The 18,750-nt window shown below is 51.1% G+C and overlaps 1 protein-coding gene across 1 annotated transcript in view; it reads left to right on the top strand.

Annotated features, from left to right (window-relative positions):
• RFTN1 (raftlin, lipid raft linker 1) overlaps positions 1-17,912 on the top strand; it is a 206,844-nt gene extending 188,932 nt beyond the window's left edge. Inside the window, exons 8-10 of the mRNA XM_029214175.1 lie at positions 6,239-6,342; positions 8,714-8,795; positions 16,528-17,912. Of these exons, the coding sequence (XP_029070008.1) occupies positions 6,239-6,342; positions 8,714-8,795; positions 16,528-16,935 (594 nt within the window). The 3' untranslated portion in view covers positions 16,936-17,912. The remainder of the gene's footprint in view (positions 1-6,238; positions 6,343-8,713; positions 8,796-16,527) is intronic.
• The last annotated feature ends 838 nt before the right edge of the window (positions 17,913-18,750 follow it).

Below are 18,750 nucleotides of genomic sequence, written 5' to 3'. Positions count from 1 at the left end.
AGACATAGGTAGGTAGGTAAGTAGGTATGTGGATGGATGGATGGATAGGAAGATAGATGATAGATAGATAGAGACATAGAGACAGATAGGTATATAGATAGGTGGATAGATGGTTAGATAGGAAGATAATAGATAGATAGATAGATAGATAGAGACATAGAGAGAGACATAGATAGGTAGGTAGATGGATGGATGGATAGATACCCACAAGAACAAAAAGATTGGAAGAAGAGAAAGTGGTAGATGTATGATTTCAACAGATTTTTAGAAGATGGAAGGTGCATGGAGGAAGGCGGATTAATTTAGCAAAGTAGAGGAAGCTGCACCTGGATGTAGAAGGGATCCTGAGGAAAGCTCTGGTCTTCGAAGCCTAAATCACTGCAGGATGGTGGGATGTGAACTGCAGAGCTGAAAACTGAGGCATTGTGGTGAAGTCCTTACACAGTGTGGTAAGATCCCTGGCTCCAACCTCTGTCTTGTGCAACCTAGTGACTGCGGAGATAATTCAAGGATCAGACGAAACGACTTATAGAAATAGAATATATATATCCGTGAAACAAAACCAAGATGCTATAAAAAAGAAATGCTCAAAAGAGAAGAAAGAGCTTTGGGGTCTGAAAATAGGGCACCAGAACATTTTAAAACATACAAAAAGACTGGAAAACAAAGGACATCTTTCAGAAGGTAAAATTTTTAAAAAGTAAGAAAACAGGGGGAAGGAAAGGTAATAAAATTAACATATCGGTCCTACGTTTCAACTAACTGGAAGTCCAGAAAGAAAGAAGACAGAAATGGAAGAGAGAAAAATTATCAAAACAACAAAAGAAAACCAAAACACTTTTCAGAGCCAAAGGACAAGAATCCTTTGAGTGCAAAGCCATTGAGTGTACAGCCCTTTAAGTAAACACACACACACACACACACACACACACATACACGAAGGCATGTTATGAAATTCTGGAACTTCACGGGGAAAAATATCCTAAAATCTTCCAAAGCAGCACAACAGGTTACACTCAAAGTATTAGTAATCCAAGTAGCTATCACTATAGCAATACTGACAGCTAGAAGCTAGTGGAGCAATACTTCTAAAGTGTTAAAGAAAAAACAGATTTCAGCCTACACTTCTGTACCCAAACTTAGTTAAAAGTGAAGACAAAGACATTTTTAGGAGTGCGGGGATGCCAGTAACTTCCAGGGCATTGTTTCCTAGGGAGCCACTAGAGGATATGCTCCAGCAAAATGAGGAGGAAATCAAAACAGAGAAGACACCAGCCATAGACAGTAGTGGAGGGAGAACACAGTCCTGGGAAGCATCCACACCAGATTGAAGCAAGGGTACAGAAAGTTCCAGAAATTATGTCTCCAAGTGGAAAAAAGTAGAGCTAATATATTTAGGTACATGGGATAGTTATTGATGGTCAGGAAGAAGAAGTGTTGGAACATGTGGAATGAATTAGTGATGGGTTCATGTAAAACCACACAGATGAAAAAAACTGAGGCCACAGTTAACTCCAGGAAAAATAAAGGACTTAATAATAAATATATTTAAATATTTAATATAAATAATATTATAATTATAATATAATAATATTATATTTTATATTTAATTATAATAATAAATATATTTAATATAAATATATTTAAATAAATATATTGATATTTAAATTAATAATAAATATATATTTTTAAAAAAGAAGGTGTGGTCACAGTACATTACTTGACCCAGCAATATTTGCAATAACACAAACACAGACTTTTGATTTAATTAAAATTATATTCTAACCATTTGGGGCATCAGGAAAGAGAAAGTAAGAAATGTGAATGGGAGCTCTAAGCCTTCATTTCCCATGGTAGGAAATCAATAGATACCTAAAATTGATAAGTAAGGAAATAGTATATAAACAGGCCCTGCCAATTAGTGTTAGGCATTAGTGCTTCGGTAGCAATTTTACAAAAGACTCTTGCAGGCCTCGGGCTTCACATGCCCTCTCCGGGAAGGGAAGGGAAGGGAAGCACCCAGCTGGTGGCTGTCTCTAATTATTGTTTCAGGTGTGGAGACAAGCCCAGAAGTCCTGCATACTTTTCAGACATGGAAATTGAATTCCTCTCTTCATTCACAGTCATGAATAAGGAGCAAAGTATCATCTTTTAAGCTGTTTTTCTCCCAGATTCTTCCAGAATGGAAACAAGGAGAAGAAAAGAAGAGCACACTGCCATCAGGATACAAACTTTCTCACTGGACCAATGTGTTACCTCCTAATATTCCCCTGCACAAAGGATCTTTGAAAGGATCAAAAGACACACGCATTTCTTAGTAAACTCTACATCGTGTTGTTCTGTTTTGGGAGGGTAAGGGAAAGTTGTGTCGGATGCCTGTTTCTTTAGTGGATTTGCAACTACGGAGAAATTACAGGGAACAAAGGAAAAAGAGCCATAAATACAAATGAAACCCTTTTACACAAGTCAAAGAACCACAGGACATGCTTCATTTTTTTTTTTAACACTCCAGGTGTGATCGGAGATTACGTATCCACACAGGAGAGTGGAGAGTTAATTAAAATTTTTGCACCTGTTCCCAGAAAGAAATGTCTTTTCGTTTGATAAGCGGGCTGGCTTTGGAGTGCTGTTTGTGCTTTTCTCTCCTCACTGGAGTGTCACAGAAAAGCAGATCAAAGAGAGCCTTCCATCCGATGCATTTCCGACCACCTTTCTCAGCTAATGGACTTGAAAGCCTCTTCCACTGACTGCATGGAGTTCATGTCATATTTTAGAAATGTCGTCTTCTGACTGTGTTGATGATATGCAAACCGGCTTTGATAGGTGCTTGTGGAAAACCACATTAACGGTTAATTAAATCAAGACCAGCCCGGAGGGTTGGAGTGGGAGAGTCTGGCAGAATGAAACACCTCACCCTCTACCATTTGTATTTTACTTTTCAACCCGTCCTGTGACAGCCGGCTGGGAACACTTCTGATTGAAAGCTCAGCTCTCTCAAGCAGGGTCATGTTTTGCTGTGTTTTCGCTTCTTCCTTTTAGTCTTTATGATTCTGTACCCTCTGGCTGACATCCCCTACCTTTAGGGGAAAAGCTGTTGGGGAGAAATCCTGCCGTCTTTCTCTTTAAGATGGTGAATGAGGGGAATAAAATAGAGCAAAGCAGAAGCAGCCCTTCGAGGCCTGTCTGGGCAGGCGGGTCAGGCTGCCTCGGGGGTGCCCATTGTCCCGCCGTGCTGGGTAGCCGAGGAGAAAACCCGGCCGGGGCACAGGCACCAATAAAAGGACTCCATCCTGCCACTCAGGGCTTTGTGAGCACCACGCTTGTCCTGGTTGCCATGGCGACTGTCTGTGGCTGGTTTGTCGGAGTGCTTGATAAAGTGGGAAGGTTATTCTTGATAGACCCAAGTAATCTTAACCTTGCAGAGCTTGAGTGTGGATGTACCATTTTCTCTGTCTTCTCTTTAAATCAGGAATGCAGGGATGGGGGCATGGGTTCTCAGGATAAAGCTGCCACAGCAGGTGGTGGGGGCCCTGCCCAGCACAAGGGACACTGGCCGTAACTGGTCTGGAAGGGAGGTCCCGTGTGTCCGGGAACCAGCAGAGACAGGGGTGGCTGGGTCATCCGCTGCCGCCTCTGGCCTGAATGGGGGCTTCAGGGACGGGGCCAGAGTGGGGTTGCCTGTCCCTCTCCCGTCAGTTGGTTGTATTTGTACCTGTCTCTCCTCTCTTTTCCTTTTCTTCCTGCTCCCCTCCTTCATTAACTCCCCTTCCTCTCCTCCTTCCCTTGCCCCTTGCCCCTTGCCCCTTGCCCCCCCCCCTTCTTTTGTCCCCCACCTTCTCCCCTTCCCCCCGCCATTGCTTTCTGCTGAACCAGTATTAGTAACAGAGCAGAGCCTTTCAAAGTCCCCCGACTTCTCCCCTCCTGGAGGATGAAAGGAAAGGTAACAGCTTTCCTTTCGAGGAAATTCAAAAGTTAACAGCTGATCATTTCTGGCCACAAAATGGCAGACTCTTTTCTGTCATCCGTAGAAACCTAATTGATTATCTAGGCAGTACTTTTCAGACTTAGCTGCATCTCAGCTACTGGGAGCACTCTAAAAAAAATAGAGCTACCGTATCATCCAGCAGTTCCACTCCTGGGTATGTATCCGAAGAAAAGAAAACACCAATTAGAAAAGATACATGCACCCCAGTGTTCATAGCAGCATCATTTATCATTGCTAAGATACAGAAGAAACCCAAGTGTCCATCAATAGATGAATGGCTAAAGAAGATGTGGTACATATATACAATGGAATACTATGCAGCCATAAAAAAGAACGAAATAATGCCATTTGCAGCAACATGGATGGACCTGGGGGGTAGTATGCTTATTAGTGAAATAAGTCAGACAGAGAAAGACAGATACTTTATGTTTCCACTTATATGTGAAATCTAAAAAATAAAATGAATGAATATAACAAATCAGAAACAGACTCACAGATATAGAGAACAAACTAGTGGTTATCAGTGGGGAGAAGGAAGGGGGGAGGGGCAAGATAGGTAAAGGGGATTAAGAGGTACAAACTACTATGTATAAAATAGATAAGATACAAGGATGTAATGTACAGCACAGGGAATATATATTTTATAATAACTTGATATGGAGTATAATCTATAAAAATATTGAATCACTATGGGGTATGCCTGAAATTAATATAACATTGTAACTCAACAGCACTTCAATTAAGAAAAGAAAAAAAAACAGACCCCTGGGTCCCACCCCCAGAGTTTCTGATTGTGCAGGTCTGGGTGGGGTCCCAAGACTCTATTTCTAACAGGTTCCCAGGTGATGCTGCTGGCTTGGGGACCCCACTTTGAGAACCACTGACATAGGCCAAGTCTTACTTTATATAGTTGAGGCTCCCCAAGGGTACGTTGGTTGCCCAGTAGCCACGCTGGGATGGATGCCCAGTGATAGGAGTTTTAAAAGCCATTGGGAGAAGCAGGGCTGGTTGTTCCCTCATGTCTCTTCTGGCCCCTGGTTCTGTCCCCAAAAGGCCTCCAGCAGGACAGCCCCTTGCCATGGGCGGTCCCCTCTGAGCAGTGCCGCTCCCCGGGTGAGCCTCTTCTCAGCGCTCCAGGCCCCTCGCGGTCTGCCATTTGTCTGTGCTGGGGTCCCCCCTGGAATGCCTCTTCCCCAGCTCCGCCTGTCCATCTCCACCCAGCCCCTGAGCCCCAGGAAGCCCGCCCTGACCACAATCGCACCATCTTTTTGCTAACAGTCCAGCCTCATGGCCCTGCCAGTGGGTTGTTTTTTATTTCGGTCACATGCGTGTTTGTGCCGTGGCCTCTGCTGGACTGAACTCCAGCAGCAGGACTGTGCCTTCATTCACCTCCGACCCACCTGGGCTCCCAGGTACTTGCTGAATGAGTCCTGTGGCGGCCTCCGCTGGAAGGACTCTACACACATGTCAGCAGTGTTTGAAGCCATTACCAGGAGCTGACCGAGCAGAGAGTGGGTGCAGAGTCTACGCAGGGAGGGCTGGGGCTGGAGTCGGAAGTTAGCCTGCCTCTGGAGAAAGCAGGATGTGAGGCCCGGGCTGGCGGCCTCACAGTGGGATTGTCTCCCTGTGGGGGCAGGACTGGGTTTTTAAATTGAAAGGCAAGCGTCAGTCCCCTCCCCCCGCTCCTCCCTGATTCCAAATGAAACACCTTTCATCTACTCCTTTACGGCAGGATGTGTAACACAGGTGAAGCTCCCTGTTTGTGTGCACGTGCAGGTGTGTGTGTGTGTGTGTGTGTGTGTGTGTGTGTGTTGCCGCTGTGGCTGGATGCAGATGACTCGATCATTTGTCAAATGTAATTTAACTCCCCACAAGATGCTCTGAAACCATCCAAGCAGTGGGTGTTGTCATGGGCTTAGGTACGTCTTGGAGGAGAAGTGATGGTGTTTCTTCAGTGAAACTCACAGGAAGCTATTTGTCCAGACAAGAATAGAACAAAATGAATGGATCAACCCTTTGGCTCTATCTCTTTGCCGACTGCACAGACTGAGTCGGGGCTGGAAAGAAATCCCATGTTGGCAGTTGGGCTCCAAGCTCTTGAAGCATCTTTGGAGCTGGAGTAGGGCCCCAGGCTACAGGGCATCCCGCCCCTTTCTGCTTTGTTGGGTTGGTGGATTGGATGGTCCCCTCTCTGTCCCTCAGACGTCATTGGCTTGAGGCAGCTGCAGCCCTGACTGTGGCCTTTCTCCCCAGGGTGTCGAGGTGCAGACAGACTACGTGCCCCTGCTGAACTCTCTGGCCGCCTACGGCTGGCAACTCACTTGTGTGCTGCCAACTCCAGTCGTCAAGACAACGAGGTAAAAATAACCATCATTACTGTTACTGAACACTTGCACTGTTCGCCATAAGCTCTTCCGTGCGTAACTTATTGAATCCCTGTGAGTCTGGTGCTGTTACATCAGTTCTCCACCTGGGAAACGGCAGGGTCAGGATTTCAGAGTCTTAACTACCCCCCCACCCGGAGCACCCCTCTTCCCACGTGGGGAGCCTCGGCCAGTGAGCCATTGCTGCCTAGCCTGTCACCTGGGCTGAGGGGACCCAGGGCTCTCAGATGCAAAAGAAACTCAGCTTCTGCTGTGTGCCCCGTGCTGGGCTAGGCAGGCACGTTGCTGGCACGCATGCAAAGTCTCATCGAGTCCTCAAAAAATCCTGTGAGGTGAGGTGGGATTCTTTTGGTTGTATTTAACTGATTTTATAGCTGAGGAAAGTGTGGCCAGGGAGGTTGAAGCGCTAGCCCAAGGTCATGGAGCTGGTCAGTAGCCCCACCAAGGGGACGTGAGGCCCTGGAGTCTCAGCCCTGGCTGTGGCCCTCCCTACGATTTCACGTTCATGGTCGTTTGTCCACCCTCAGCTCTGCCTGCCGTCCCTTGAGCCCGTGGGCTTATCCTAGTCTTACGAACCCTAAAAGCCCTTCCATCTGTCTTTTGGGTTTGCTATCAAGCTGGTCCTTCTAACTACCTGTGGGGTGGTAAGCATAGATGTGGTTCCCATTTTACAGATGAAGAAACTGAGGCTCAGAGAGGCTCCATCACATACCCAAGGCCACACAGCCAGCAAGTGGCAGAACCCGCGACTAGACCCTCAGTCTACAACGGGCCACCTCTTTGCTGACCTCTGGGGATACCCCCTCCCATGGTCCTCAGCCCCACGCTACCTGAGTCCTGCTGCGTGCTCACGCCCGCAGGTGATGGATGGCCTGAGGCAAGCCTAGTGACCTGGGGGACAGCAGGCAGTGCAGCCCCAGAGCACAGACAGAGGCAGGAGTGTGGGCGCCCATCACTGCCTCTCCTGGGCCCTCATCACGTCCCCCACCCCCCGGGCCTGTGCAGCTGCAGGAGCCAGTCTGCAGCTGCCCTTGGGCCCTGCGCCACCGGGAGATTTCCGTACTGCTTCTTGGCCAAGATTTCTGTGGGCACAGGGTGGTGCCGTGGAGGGGAAGGAACTCCGGATTTGTGACCTAGAGCTTGAACCCAAGTCCTGAGTCGGCCGATTGCTGTCTACCTTGGTCAAGTCCACGTAGCTTCTTTGAGCCAGTTTCCTAGTCCATGCAACTAAGAATGCTGCCTGCCTTCCGTTCCAGAGGACAAGAGCCCCCCTGAGAATGTATTTGAACGTGAAGCCCCCGCTGGCTCTGTGCTCGCAGCCCGGAGGGTAGGGACGGGCTCTCTGTCTCAAGCAGTCCCACATTCTAAATAAGCCTCCATGGTCCTCCACCTTCCTGGCCTTAAATGACCCTTGCAGTGGAGTGGAGAGTACCTGGGACCGGGCAGAATCCCCGCTGTGTGACCCCCGGCCTGCTCCTTGACCAAGCTGAGCTGTCCTGTCCTGTCCCGTTGGTGGAAGTAGGGGTCCCATTGTTTGGAGCGTCGGGTGCAATCGCCCAGCCCGGCTGGAGCACAAAATAGAAAATGCTAGTGTCCTCTACCTCCTTTCCCTCCAGCACCCCATGTAGTGACACATCACCTCAGCAGAGAAGACGTTTGCCAAATAGAGGTTTAAGAAAGTGATCCGAAGGCGCGGGGTTCGCGGTGGCCAGAAAACAATGATCTCTATCACAGTATTTCTAGCACCTTTAAAGGCAGCTCCTTGAGAGCCTACCTTCCTGGGAGGAAGGCGCACCCCCTGTGCCATAAAAATGAATAGTGCCCCCAGCCCATTCGTTAATGCCAGTTCCCGCTGCTCACAAGGGTGACTCAGGGTGGTGGCCGGGACCCGTGCACAGCCAGGCCCTCTGCCCAAGCTCCTGTAATCGCTCAGGTCCTCACTGGCCACCCATCCCAGGCCAGCCAGGTCCCTCCTCGGCCTCATTCCCAAAGAGACTTGGAAGAGGCCTCCACCCTCTGATATTCACTGAGGCCACTTTGTCATCATTTGGCCAAGATGGTAGCTGTCATTTCACATCACGGGAAAGGGGGTTTTCAGCCAGGAAGCTGCCTTTCAAGGATGCACACAAAGGTTTAGTTGGGCCCCTGCGATAGCAAGCAAGTGTGGGTGGCCTGGGGGTGGGAAGGTGGGGGGCTCCTTGACCTCCGACCTCTCACCCTCGAGCGGCCACCTTCCTTCCCACGGGCAGCCGGCCTGGATGAAGTTCAGGATGGCGGCCTCCGTGTGAGGTGCGGGGCTCCTCTAGGTATAAAGGACGCATTCTCAGCTCTGCCTGTGTTACAGGGAGGGGAACGTATCCACCAAGCAGATTGTCTTTCTTCAGAGACCGCGTCTACCTCAGAAAATCAAGAAGAAGGAATCAAAGGTGAGTGACCTTGGCTGCTTTGTTTTGCTTGCTCTGTTTTGCTCACCAGAGCCCAGGGACACCTGAGCCCCTCAGTGACATGAGTCACATCCGGGGCAGGTGAGGGCGCTGGAGCGCCGGAGGGCCTTGTCGCCGGTCTCCTCCTGCGAGGATGCTCAGGCCACCAGCATTCACGAGACTGAAGGGGGAGTGGGAAGTCAGCTGCAGTGTGACTCGGGCTGGGACGGCTGAGCTCACGCCCAGCTTCTCTGTATCTCTTAATCTCGTTACAAGCTGGTTGACGCCCTGCCCTGCCCGTGGGTCCCTTGGGACATCAGAAGTTTGGGGAGCTTGGCAGAGAGAACCTGCCAGACCACATTCCCCACAGACCCCGCCCTGCAGGTTTGAGTGGCAGTGGCTCGTACAGACAGAGGGCATCTCCCCTGTGGGGTGAGTCCTCAGGCCAGGCTGTCCTGGAATGGCCAGGGGCCTTCCCCCTCTCCCTGGACGTCACGTGAACTGTCCCAGAAACACAGTGGCACTGAGAGACGTGGCTGTTCTCAGTTCTTCCCGTGTTTCCTGAGACTGAGGCCAAGTCCTCCCCTTGTGTGACATGATTCCGATGCCTCACACCCCCGTGTTCACGGTCACTCGGGAAGAGAGTCGAGGGAACCTGCCAAGCCCCTGGAGCCAGCTGGCTCCCCCTGTGACGGACAAGGCCACACTGTGGGGCAGAGCCCACCAGACCCGCCCGTCCCCTCGCCGGGCACCATCCCCGAGCTCCCCACCCGCGGTTCCTCTTGTTCTTGGGACACAGAGCCCGGACAGCAGCACCAAGCAAGTGAACAGATTGGAGCAGCCCCTCTGCAGCCAACAAATCCGAGGGGGGGGCCACTGGTGGGAGGAACGCCAAGGAAGTAGCTCCGGAGCCAGCTGGGGTGCAGTGCAGAGGAAGGGCTTTCCAAGCTCGGAGATGCCCGTGTGACAGGTGACAGCAGCAGAAGACCAGAGGCAGCCACCGAAGCCACCGTTGCCCACCAGGAGCAGCCAGCCACCAGCTGGAAGACGGATGGCCCCGGGCTGCCACCAGCCACAGCTTTGCCTGGGCTGTGGAGCAGCGTGCATTCACGCAGGGACATTCTAGCAGCACCGCCGAGGTCTCCCGCCAGACGCCAGGCAAAGCCCAGCTTTTGCCCTGACGAGGAGGGCGTGGTGCTGCCTTTTCCTGCCAGCACGTCCTGGTTGTGGTGCCAGCAGATCCCAAAGGACAGACAGGCGGCTTGATCCTGGTGAAGGCTGCGCATCTCACCCAGGGGACAAGCCAGTGGAAACCCGAGGGCAGGGAGACGTTAGGGGTAGAGCTTTAAGGCTGCTGTAAGAAAGTGGAACAGCGTACCTCAGGGGAAATCCAGGGAGTTGGGAGTCAGCCTTTTCTGGTCGGTAGAGACGTCCACCCACAGTGAGCTGCACGAACCCGGGCAGACCTGCTCATTCCAGGGCTTGGGGTGACAAGCACTGTTCTCTGTGTGACCTGGGGAGGCCACCTCACTGTTACAGCCCCAGATGGGGGGACTGTAGCATCCCATCACCCCCGTCATCCACTCCTCCCTCAGCTGACGGGTCATCATCCTGCTCCCAGGAGACGGTGCCCCCCCCACCCTTGGCCATGGCTCCATCCTCACCGTGCCCTAGACCCCGCGTCACTGACACCGTTCATACCCTCCATCGCTCGAAGCACTGTTTTCTCTCGGCTGTCCCACCACTCTCGCCTGGTTTCCCACCTAGTTCCTCATTTCTAGCCCTGTTTCTCCCCATTTTCTCTCACCTCTTCCTTAGAAAACCTCATCCACCCCCAGAGTGAGAAAATCTCACTCAACACCTCTGTGTCAACGAGTCTTACCTCTGCATGTTCAGCCCTGGCTTCTCCCCTGGGACCCCAGCTCCACCTGCCCTGCGGCTACTCACCCCACCCCCCGACCTTAGAGGAACAGCGCTTCCATGGCCCAGAGGCTCCCACACACCTAGAGGTCGCCCTCGGTGCTTCCATCTCCTTCCCACCATATTCAGTCTGTCCTTAAGGCACATCTGTTTTAGGTCCTAGACACTCTGGAACCCCCTCTTCTCTCCATCACCACCGGCCTGGACTACTCCTCCGATCTCCTGATGACAGGTGTCCCCTTCAGATATGTTCTCCACTCAGTGCCAAAGTGAACTTTAAAAAAAAGTAAATTGAATCGTGTCACTCCACTGCTTAAAATGGTTCTAAAGCTTTGGGGTTTTCTTAAGATAAAGATGGAAGCCTGTACGGTGGTCCACACGGCCCTGTGGGATCTGGCCCCCATCTTCTGCATTCCAGCCACTCTGGCCTTCATGCGCGTCCATGCCCCTCGCTGCCACAGGGCCTTTGCTTGGGCAGTTCCTCTGCCCCAGATGTTCTCTTCCTTTGTATTTTTTGGGGATGGTGTTCTCTCCATTTAGACCAAGCCAGGCTCCTCTGTGATTCACTGGGAAGAGCCACGTTCCTCTCCTCTCCGTTTCTAATTATCTGTGATCAATCCTCCACCAGTAGAATCAGACGTTCATTCTGTGAGAACAGACCCTTTTGGTCCTCACTGTTGTATGTCCAATGCCTGGCTTTTAGTTAGTACTCAACAAATACTTGCTGGATCAATGAGTGAATAATCAAACTTCTGAGCCTGGGACATGCACAGGATGTCTAGCACTGAAATTTCAGACAAGAGATTGCAAGATTCAAACATCAAGGATGCAGCATATTTAGTCCTCTTTAATCAGCCAAGTGGACAAAAGCCTCCAGTCAAGACCTTTCACCGTTTGAAAGAAACCTCTCTGTGTACCTCTGAGTGTGGCTTTCAAAGCAAATATTAACCTCCTTGGAAGGTAACAGGTGATTTCTACGACACGGGAGAAGTCTGCCTTCCCACTAAATTACTTGAAGTGGAGGCAGATACGGATGGTTTCTTAATGTGTGAATGAAATCACCAGCCCTGCTGACGTGGAGCTCTGGACACACACGCTGCTGTAAAGTGGAGGATTTTTCCTTTTCTGCACGCACTTCTGGCATGGACCGCTAGTCGGGGTTTTTCTCAGTTTAGGTACCGGCAGTACACTCACGTGCCACACACACACCTGGCTCAGGAAGGCCCATCCACCCTGCTCAACTTGCAGCTGCTGGTTGGGTTCAGAGACTCGCCCTGGAACTGCTCAGGCTGTGATGCATCCTTCAGGCTGTGGATGCTACAGTTCTCCCCTCAGAGCCTGCGCACGGAAAGCTCTACCACCTCGGATCTGAAATACAGTTGACCCTTGAACAACGTGGAGGTTAATCCGAGTGTAATTTGTAGTGGGCCCTCCGTATCCAAGGTTCACTGACCCGAGGATGCAACCAACCACTGACCGAACAGCACTGTAGTTTTTACTCTTGCCAACCATCCGCGTGTGAGTGGACCTGCATCGTCCAAGGGCCAACTGTAGTTTTGGTTGTTCCGTAAAGACTGTGACTTTGGGCAAGTTACTTAACCCCTCTGAACCTCTACATGCTCATCATAATAATGGTGCTAACAATGCCTAATGAGAGTACCGCTTTGGGGATTCAGGGAAATGGGAAAGCTTGTCCCAGTGTGAGACACTCAGAACATTTAGCTTTTAGATTATATAGACCCTGAGTTCGGGCCACTGCTACTTCCCTGCTTCATGAGAATGCCCTCTTCAAAAGGAGAGAAGGAAAGGAGAAGACTCCAGCCAGAGCCTCCGGGTGACCTGGCTGCAGCACCGGGACAGCTGTGGTGGCTTGGGGACCCCGGGCAGCTTGGGGAGTCAGTGACATCACCACTCCCCATCTGAGGACACAGAAAACGGTGCAGTCCTCGAAGACATTTGGCTTGGCAGATTTTTCTGGGATGACTCCGAAGGACAGAAAAACATTGGCTGGAGTAGTTCCCATCCAGCTCGGCATGGACAGTCCCAAATCTTTCTCTGCCCAGCAGCCCAGGCAGGGTCCTGAAGAAAGTGGCTGGTGTGCCCGCCACAGGCCCTTTCCGGTCTGTGTCCTTCTGTCGTATTATATCAGGAGATCAATGCAGTGTGATCCTCTACAGGAAACTGGATATGGCCAGGCACCTGAGGAACCATGAGTCCGTTGTCTATTTATAGCAAGAGCAGCCTCTGAGAGGACATCGGGTTTGCATTAGAAAATAGCCAGGGTCCAGGATGGAGTCTGGCACAGGTAGAATGGGCACAGCTATACACCGCCCACCCGCAGAGGGTGCTGTGCCCATCCACTACGGTGTGGGTTGGCCCCCGGGGTGTACACCCAGACCTGGGGGCAGGGGCAGCTCTTTTGGAGATGAATAACTTGCCCAAAGACAGACAGCTAACGAATGCCAGAACCGAGGTTTGAACCGGGGTCTTAGCCACCACACTACGTGTAATGCTTTGGTGTCTTAGCATTTAGGGCCTTTCAGCCGAAGCAATCTCCCCAGTTTTCTGGCAAAAGTAAAACTTCCTCTAGCTTCTCTGAGAGTTGACTGCCTCTCAGATCGCTATATATAGGCCCGTTTGACTGGCCTTTTTCTAAGAACATGCAAAATGCAGAGGGTCTGTTTGGAGACATCCATTAAAAAAAAAAAAAAAAGGCTCTTCCATTTGGGCTGGAATTAAAATGCAGCAGCTTCTGCACACGACAAGGCAGCAGTTATGAAGCATGATTGCATGGTACCCAAGAGCTGGTACCCAAGAGCCATGCAGGGCTGGCACTGGAGGCTGCAGCATCTGTGCTGAGGTCAGAGGTCCTGGTCCTGCACTGGTGCTTAGGGGGCCCCAAGATGCCTGCTTGGCAGTGTCTACTGAAGTGGGTGCCTTTGGGTTGGGGTCTGAGGCACCACTTCACCTGCAGAGGGGGTCCATTGTTGCAAACTCATGGCTTGGGTGGAAGAAACTCAAACTACCCCCAGAGGGAAGTCCATCAGCCATCGTACAAGAGAGCCCCCAAAAAGGAGTGCCCTGGGGAAACCCAGCCAACGCTGTAGGTGAACTCATTTGGGATTTGCAGGGAGGGCGGGTGGAGGAAGACAGGATAAATGTTAAATCCTAACCTCAGCACGCACTTCACTCTTTTTCCTCTTCTTTGATGGAATATTCAAATTTACCAGTCTTGTCCAAAAGGGGCTCAACACACGAACCCCAGGTTGTGTTCAGCCTCGGAGCCCTGAGTGTGTTTAGGCAGATGTCTTATTTGAGGAAGTAGACTTCTACCACCGAAAACGCCACAAAGTTGGCAGATTTTTAAGAATTCACATAGCACATTTTTGCTTCTTCCTAGCAAAGTACTCAGATTTATCTATGCATGGTAAAGCCTTAGGAAATGGTTTTCCACTGATGGTGCAACTGCCCTCCCGGGCTCCCCTCTCTAGCCTCGCCAGAAGTCATTCGAACGGATGGCTCCCTTTATTTTTCTTTCAGTCACAGAATGGCTTAGATTTAAGTCCATATTTGGTGAAACCAGTGTGCTGCGACTCAAGTGGAAAGAAATGAAACGAAAGAAAGAAGTGGAACTTCAAGCGCAACCACGTGTCCCTGGGGCCCGGAGCTGCACCTGCGGGGTGGCCGAGGCCCTTGCCCAGGGTCCAGGCCCCCGATTCTCTTCCCAGCAAGACCCGTCTCTCCCTGGGGCCTCCTGACTCCAGTCCTCCCCCACCCAGCACTCTCGGGGCTTCGCTCTTGTTCTCCGTGCCTCTCACAGCTGGACGTGGCACGTCCCCAGGACCCTGTGGCTGGTGTCACCCCAGGTGTGCAGCACGCAGCTCCCGGCCTCTGACTCTGAGCACCGGGGACTGGGGCCCCAGGATGGCAGGGCTCAGAGGGGCCTTTGCTCAGGAAGACTGGGGGACCCCTTATGTTTGGGGAGTGGAAGAAGGCCACAGTTCTCGCTGCGTTGTTACCCAGGAGTGCATCCCTCTCTTGTAAACACAGGGACCCATTTCTCCGAGTCTTCCTTTACTACCCTTCACGTTTCTGTGTCTGCTGCAGCTCATTCGCCCGGATTTATTCCAAGCACACAGGCTCCCAAACTGTCTTCCTCCAGAGCAGCTCCTGCTGTCAGCAGACTCAGCAGGACTTTGAATTTTTCCCCCTCTTTTCTTCCTCAAATTAATTTCTCTTTCTGGAGATCAGCCAGACCTGATGTGTGGATGCACCAGTAACTCCTCACTAAGCCCCAAGCTGTGTTTTGACTCTTAAAATTTCAGGACCGGCTCCCCTGAAACAGGGAGCTTGGCTAGCTTGACTGGGCTCTGCCGTCCTTCCATTCATCCATCTCACAAAAGGTTTTGAGCACCTTCTCTGCGCCAGGCTCCATGCTGTATCCCAGGGATGCAGGGGTGCAGAGGACAGATGGCATCCCTGACCTTCTGGACTCACATCTTGTGTCAGTAATGGTAACAGCAGACACACTGGTATATTGTGTGCTGGGCACAGTGCTAAGCCTGCTATGTGGATTATTGCATCATTGAATCGAAATAAATACCCTCTAAGGCAGAGTTTGGCAAACTACGGCTCTCAGGCCAAATCCGGCCCACTGCCTGTTTTTGTAGATAAAGCTTTATTGGAACACAGTCATGCCCGTTTGCTCACGTGTTACCCATGACTGCTTTTGTGCTATGGCAGAGTTGAATGGCTGCAACAGAGAACATAAGGCTGCAAAGCTTAAAATAGTTATTACCTGCCTCTGTACAGAAAAGGTTATCGACCCTGATTTAAGTTAGAGTTACTCCCCCCATTGTATAGATGAGAACACAGGCCAGTCTGGGGCGGGGGCGGTGGACTCTTCACGTGGGCGGTCTCCCTCCACGGCTTTGATGTGACCCCGTCCTTGCCCAGCTCTGTTGCTGACTGTGTGCTTGATCCTCTCTGAGCTCCATAGACTTCCCTGTCCCACAGGGAAATGCAGGTGGGGCTCCCTGGGAAGCAGCATCTGAGATGGATTTGGATGCGGTTTTAGGGGGAGTGCCCTTGGGAACAACACCTGTTGGGGAAGGAGGGCGCAGGAGTGGGCAGAGGGAGATGTTGGGCTGTGATCGTGGCTCTGGAGCAGGGATGGTCTTTTAGAGTTGCCCAGAGTTGGAAACAGGAGGATGGGCCGTTGTCCATGCCTGGACCAGTCATTGGTCGTAGCTTGCCCCCGGAAGGGAGTGAGACCTTTGGGGAGGTGGCCGGACTCAGAGAGGAGCTTGGCTGGGGGCTGTCAGCCTGCCCATCCTACAGGGGGACCTGAGCACCCGGGTTCAGTGCCCTTCTGGCTGGGGTGAGCTGATGAGGTGGTGACCAGTGCGTAGTATCTGTAGCTGCTCAGAGTGGAAAGGAGTGGCCGGAGCCCTGGCACTTAGGAAGAACAGGCCCGTGTCCCCTCACCCACCCTGGTCCTCCAAACGATAGGATTTCAGCACCTTCTTTCCCAGGCCTTTGTTATGGGGCCAGCTGAAAGAAATACCCCTCGTCCCCTACAAAACCCTGGAATCCACATCTAAAATACACGCCATGGCAGGATCGGCAGGCTCTGGGTGGGTGTGACGTTTGGGCTGTGATTCGGTTTGGTGCCAGGAATGCCCTGCTCCGGGAATACCGGGCATTGCGTCTTGCTGCCAGAGGTGACGTGGGCGTGAATGCAAACAAACATCCAGGGGAAGCTCTAGATTCACAGAGGATGCATGTATTTATCCCCATCGTCTCTGATTTCTAGTTTCAGTGGCGATTCTCCCGAGACGAAATGCACAACAGGCAGATGAGGAAATCCAGAGGTAAACTCGGTGCCAGAGAAAAGCAGCAAGCAGAGGAAAATGAGAGGAATCTAGAAGACCAGTTTCCCAAAGCCGGAGACGTGGAAAACCGTGTGCCGGGGCTGCAGCAGGAGGACTGGGCCTCCGCGGAGGTGAAGGTCCCCGTGCAGGCGGAGGTCCCGGGAGAAAAGCTGTGTCCTGACGGCCGGCTCTGGGTGGAGGCTGGGGCCGTGCAGAACGGTCCCTTCGGCCACAGCCCCGCCCCGGCAGGGGGCTGCGCTGGGCACCCCAGTCCTGATCCTAGAGAGGATGCCGGGGAGGGGGATGCTGAGGAGGTGGCTGCAGAGCCCGCAGCAGCAGAGGACAACTGAGGCTCAGCAGGTGGTGCTGAGGCGTGAAGAGCTGGCAGACCTGGGGCACAGTGCCAGCTGGGCTGGGGGCTGATGGGCCCTGGTGTCACGTGTTACCCTTCGGCTTGGCTTGACCTCTCCTTGCGAGCTTACCTGAGCCCTCCGAGGAGGAGCTGGCTCCCTGACAGTGTTGGTTTCTGCACATCCATTTGAAATGTGTCGTAAGGCCCTGGTGTTAGAACACAAGAGGACGGGTTACTTCCAGACATGCAGGCTGGAGGCCCAGCCCCGGCTCCACACCACTCCTCCAGGGAGGGGCTGGGCCATCCAGTGCCTGGGCCCACCCCCACCCAGAGCCTCCAGGGGGCCTTTGGGCCAAATCCCCGGGCCTCCCTGGCTACGAGTCAAGGCTGAGTCGTCCATCCCCACACCCCGAGATGGCCGCGTCCAGCCCGTGCTGTCTGCTGCAGCTACTTGGTGATTGTAACCACCCCTGGTGCCCAGTCGGGCTGCCTTTCTCCGTCTAACCCCCCCGGACCTTGCTGCTTTGGCAAAGAAAATAACATTGGGAGGGGAGGTGCCCCACCTCCTGGCTTTTCTCCAAGTGTTCCCATAGATACTGGTAATCTGAAAATGAAGAGGTAATTCTCTGTGTGTACCCACTCTTGCAGAATGTCCAAGAAAGTATTCTGTCTTAGTGTTAATGCCAAAAATTCTTTTAAAGATTTTGTATTCAGCACATCACATGAACACACGTTCTTTCTGTCATTTCAAGGCAAACCGACTGGCGGCGAGCCCTTGTAACGTGCTATTTTAATCATGTGTCATTAGCCAAGTCACTTCCCATGTATGCTATGATGTGTTTATATCGTCCAGAATGTGGCTTTAAGTAGATGCAGCTGGCAAACCTTGGAGAGAGTGTCAACCGTCTTGACCAACATCCTGTCTCTTCTCTTTCTTGTTTAGTTACTTAAAGCAATAAATCATCTATGAGTTTACTGCACTGTGAGTACTGAGTATTTATCATGTTGCAGCGACAAGTCCTATAGCCTCGTGTCCCCTATTCACGCTTCCGAAGTTTCTAACTCCTGGCAGCAGCTGGATGACTTTGGAGTAGAGATCAAAGCTTCTGTGGAAGCAGCGGAGCCAGCTGAGCATGCTCTGCTTTCTCGTCATTTGTAGAAAGAAGACAAAAAGCGGGATTCAGGTGCCACCAGGTAAGTCAGGGCACGGCCATCTCCCATCACCCCGGGGTGGTGGAGACAAGTACCTTTTTAAAACAAATAAGAAGCCCCACGTCAATTTCTAAGCATGTCTCCAAGCTTTTAAGTAAATTATTTAATGAGGTAAGTCTTTTACCTGCTTGCAAATTTGCTAAAATAAAACACATTTTAATATATTTTTATAGGGCAGAATTGAAAACCCTTACACAGCCACATTGTACAGTCGTTTTCCTTTTGATTTTTGAGCAAACTTCACACCCAAGCCCCAGAGCTTACAGAAAGGCTGGAGGCTCTGTTCGAAAAGAAGATAGGGTTTTTTTTTTTCCAGTTATACATGTATATGTATTTTTCAGATTCTTTTTCCTTATAGATTATTACAAAATATTGAGTAGTTCCCTGTACTATACAGTAGGACCTCATTGGTTATCTATTTTATACATAGTAGTGTGTATATGTTAATCCCAAACTCCTAATTGATCCCTCCCTTCCTCCTTCCCCTTCAGTAGCCCTAAGTTTGTTTTCTACGTGGGTCTACTTCTGCTTTGTATATAAGTTTATTTGTATCATTTTTAAAAAGAGTCCACATATAAGCGGTATCATATGATATTTTTCT

The sequence above is a fragment of the Monodon monoceros genome, unplaced genomic scaffold, assembly GCF_005190385.1.
Source record: "Monodon monoceros isolate NGI ecotype Baffin Bay Population unplaced genomic scaffold, NGI_Narwhal_1 Super_Scaffold_11, whole genome shotgun sequence".
NCBI lineage: Eukaryota > Metazoa > Chordata > Mammalia > Artiodactyla > Monodontidae > Monodon > Monodon monoceros.
Note: the sequence above shows the minus strand (reverse complement) of the source record. Positions and strands in the feature narration are given on the sequence as shown.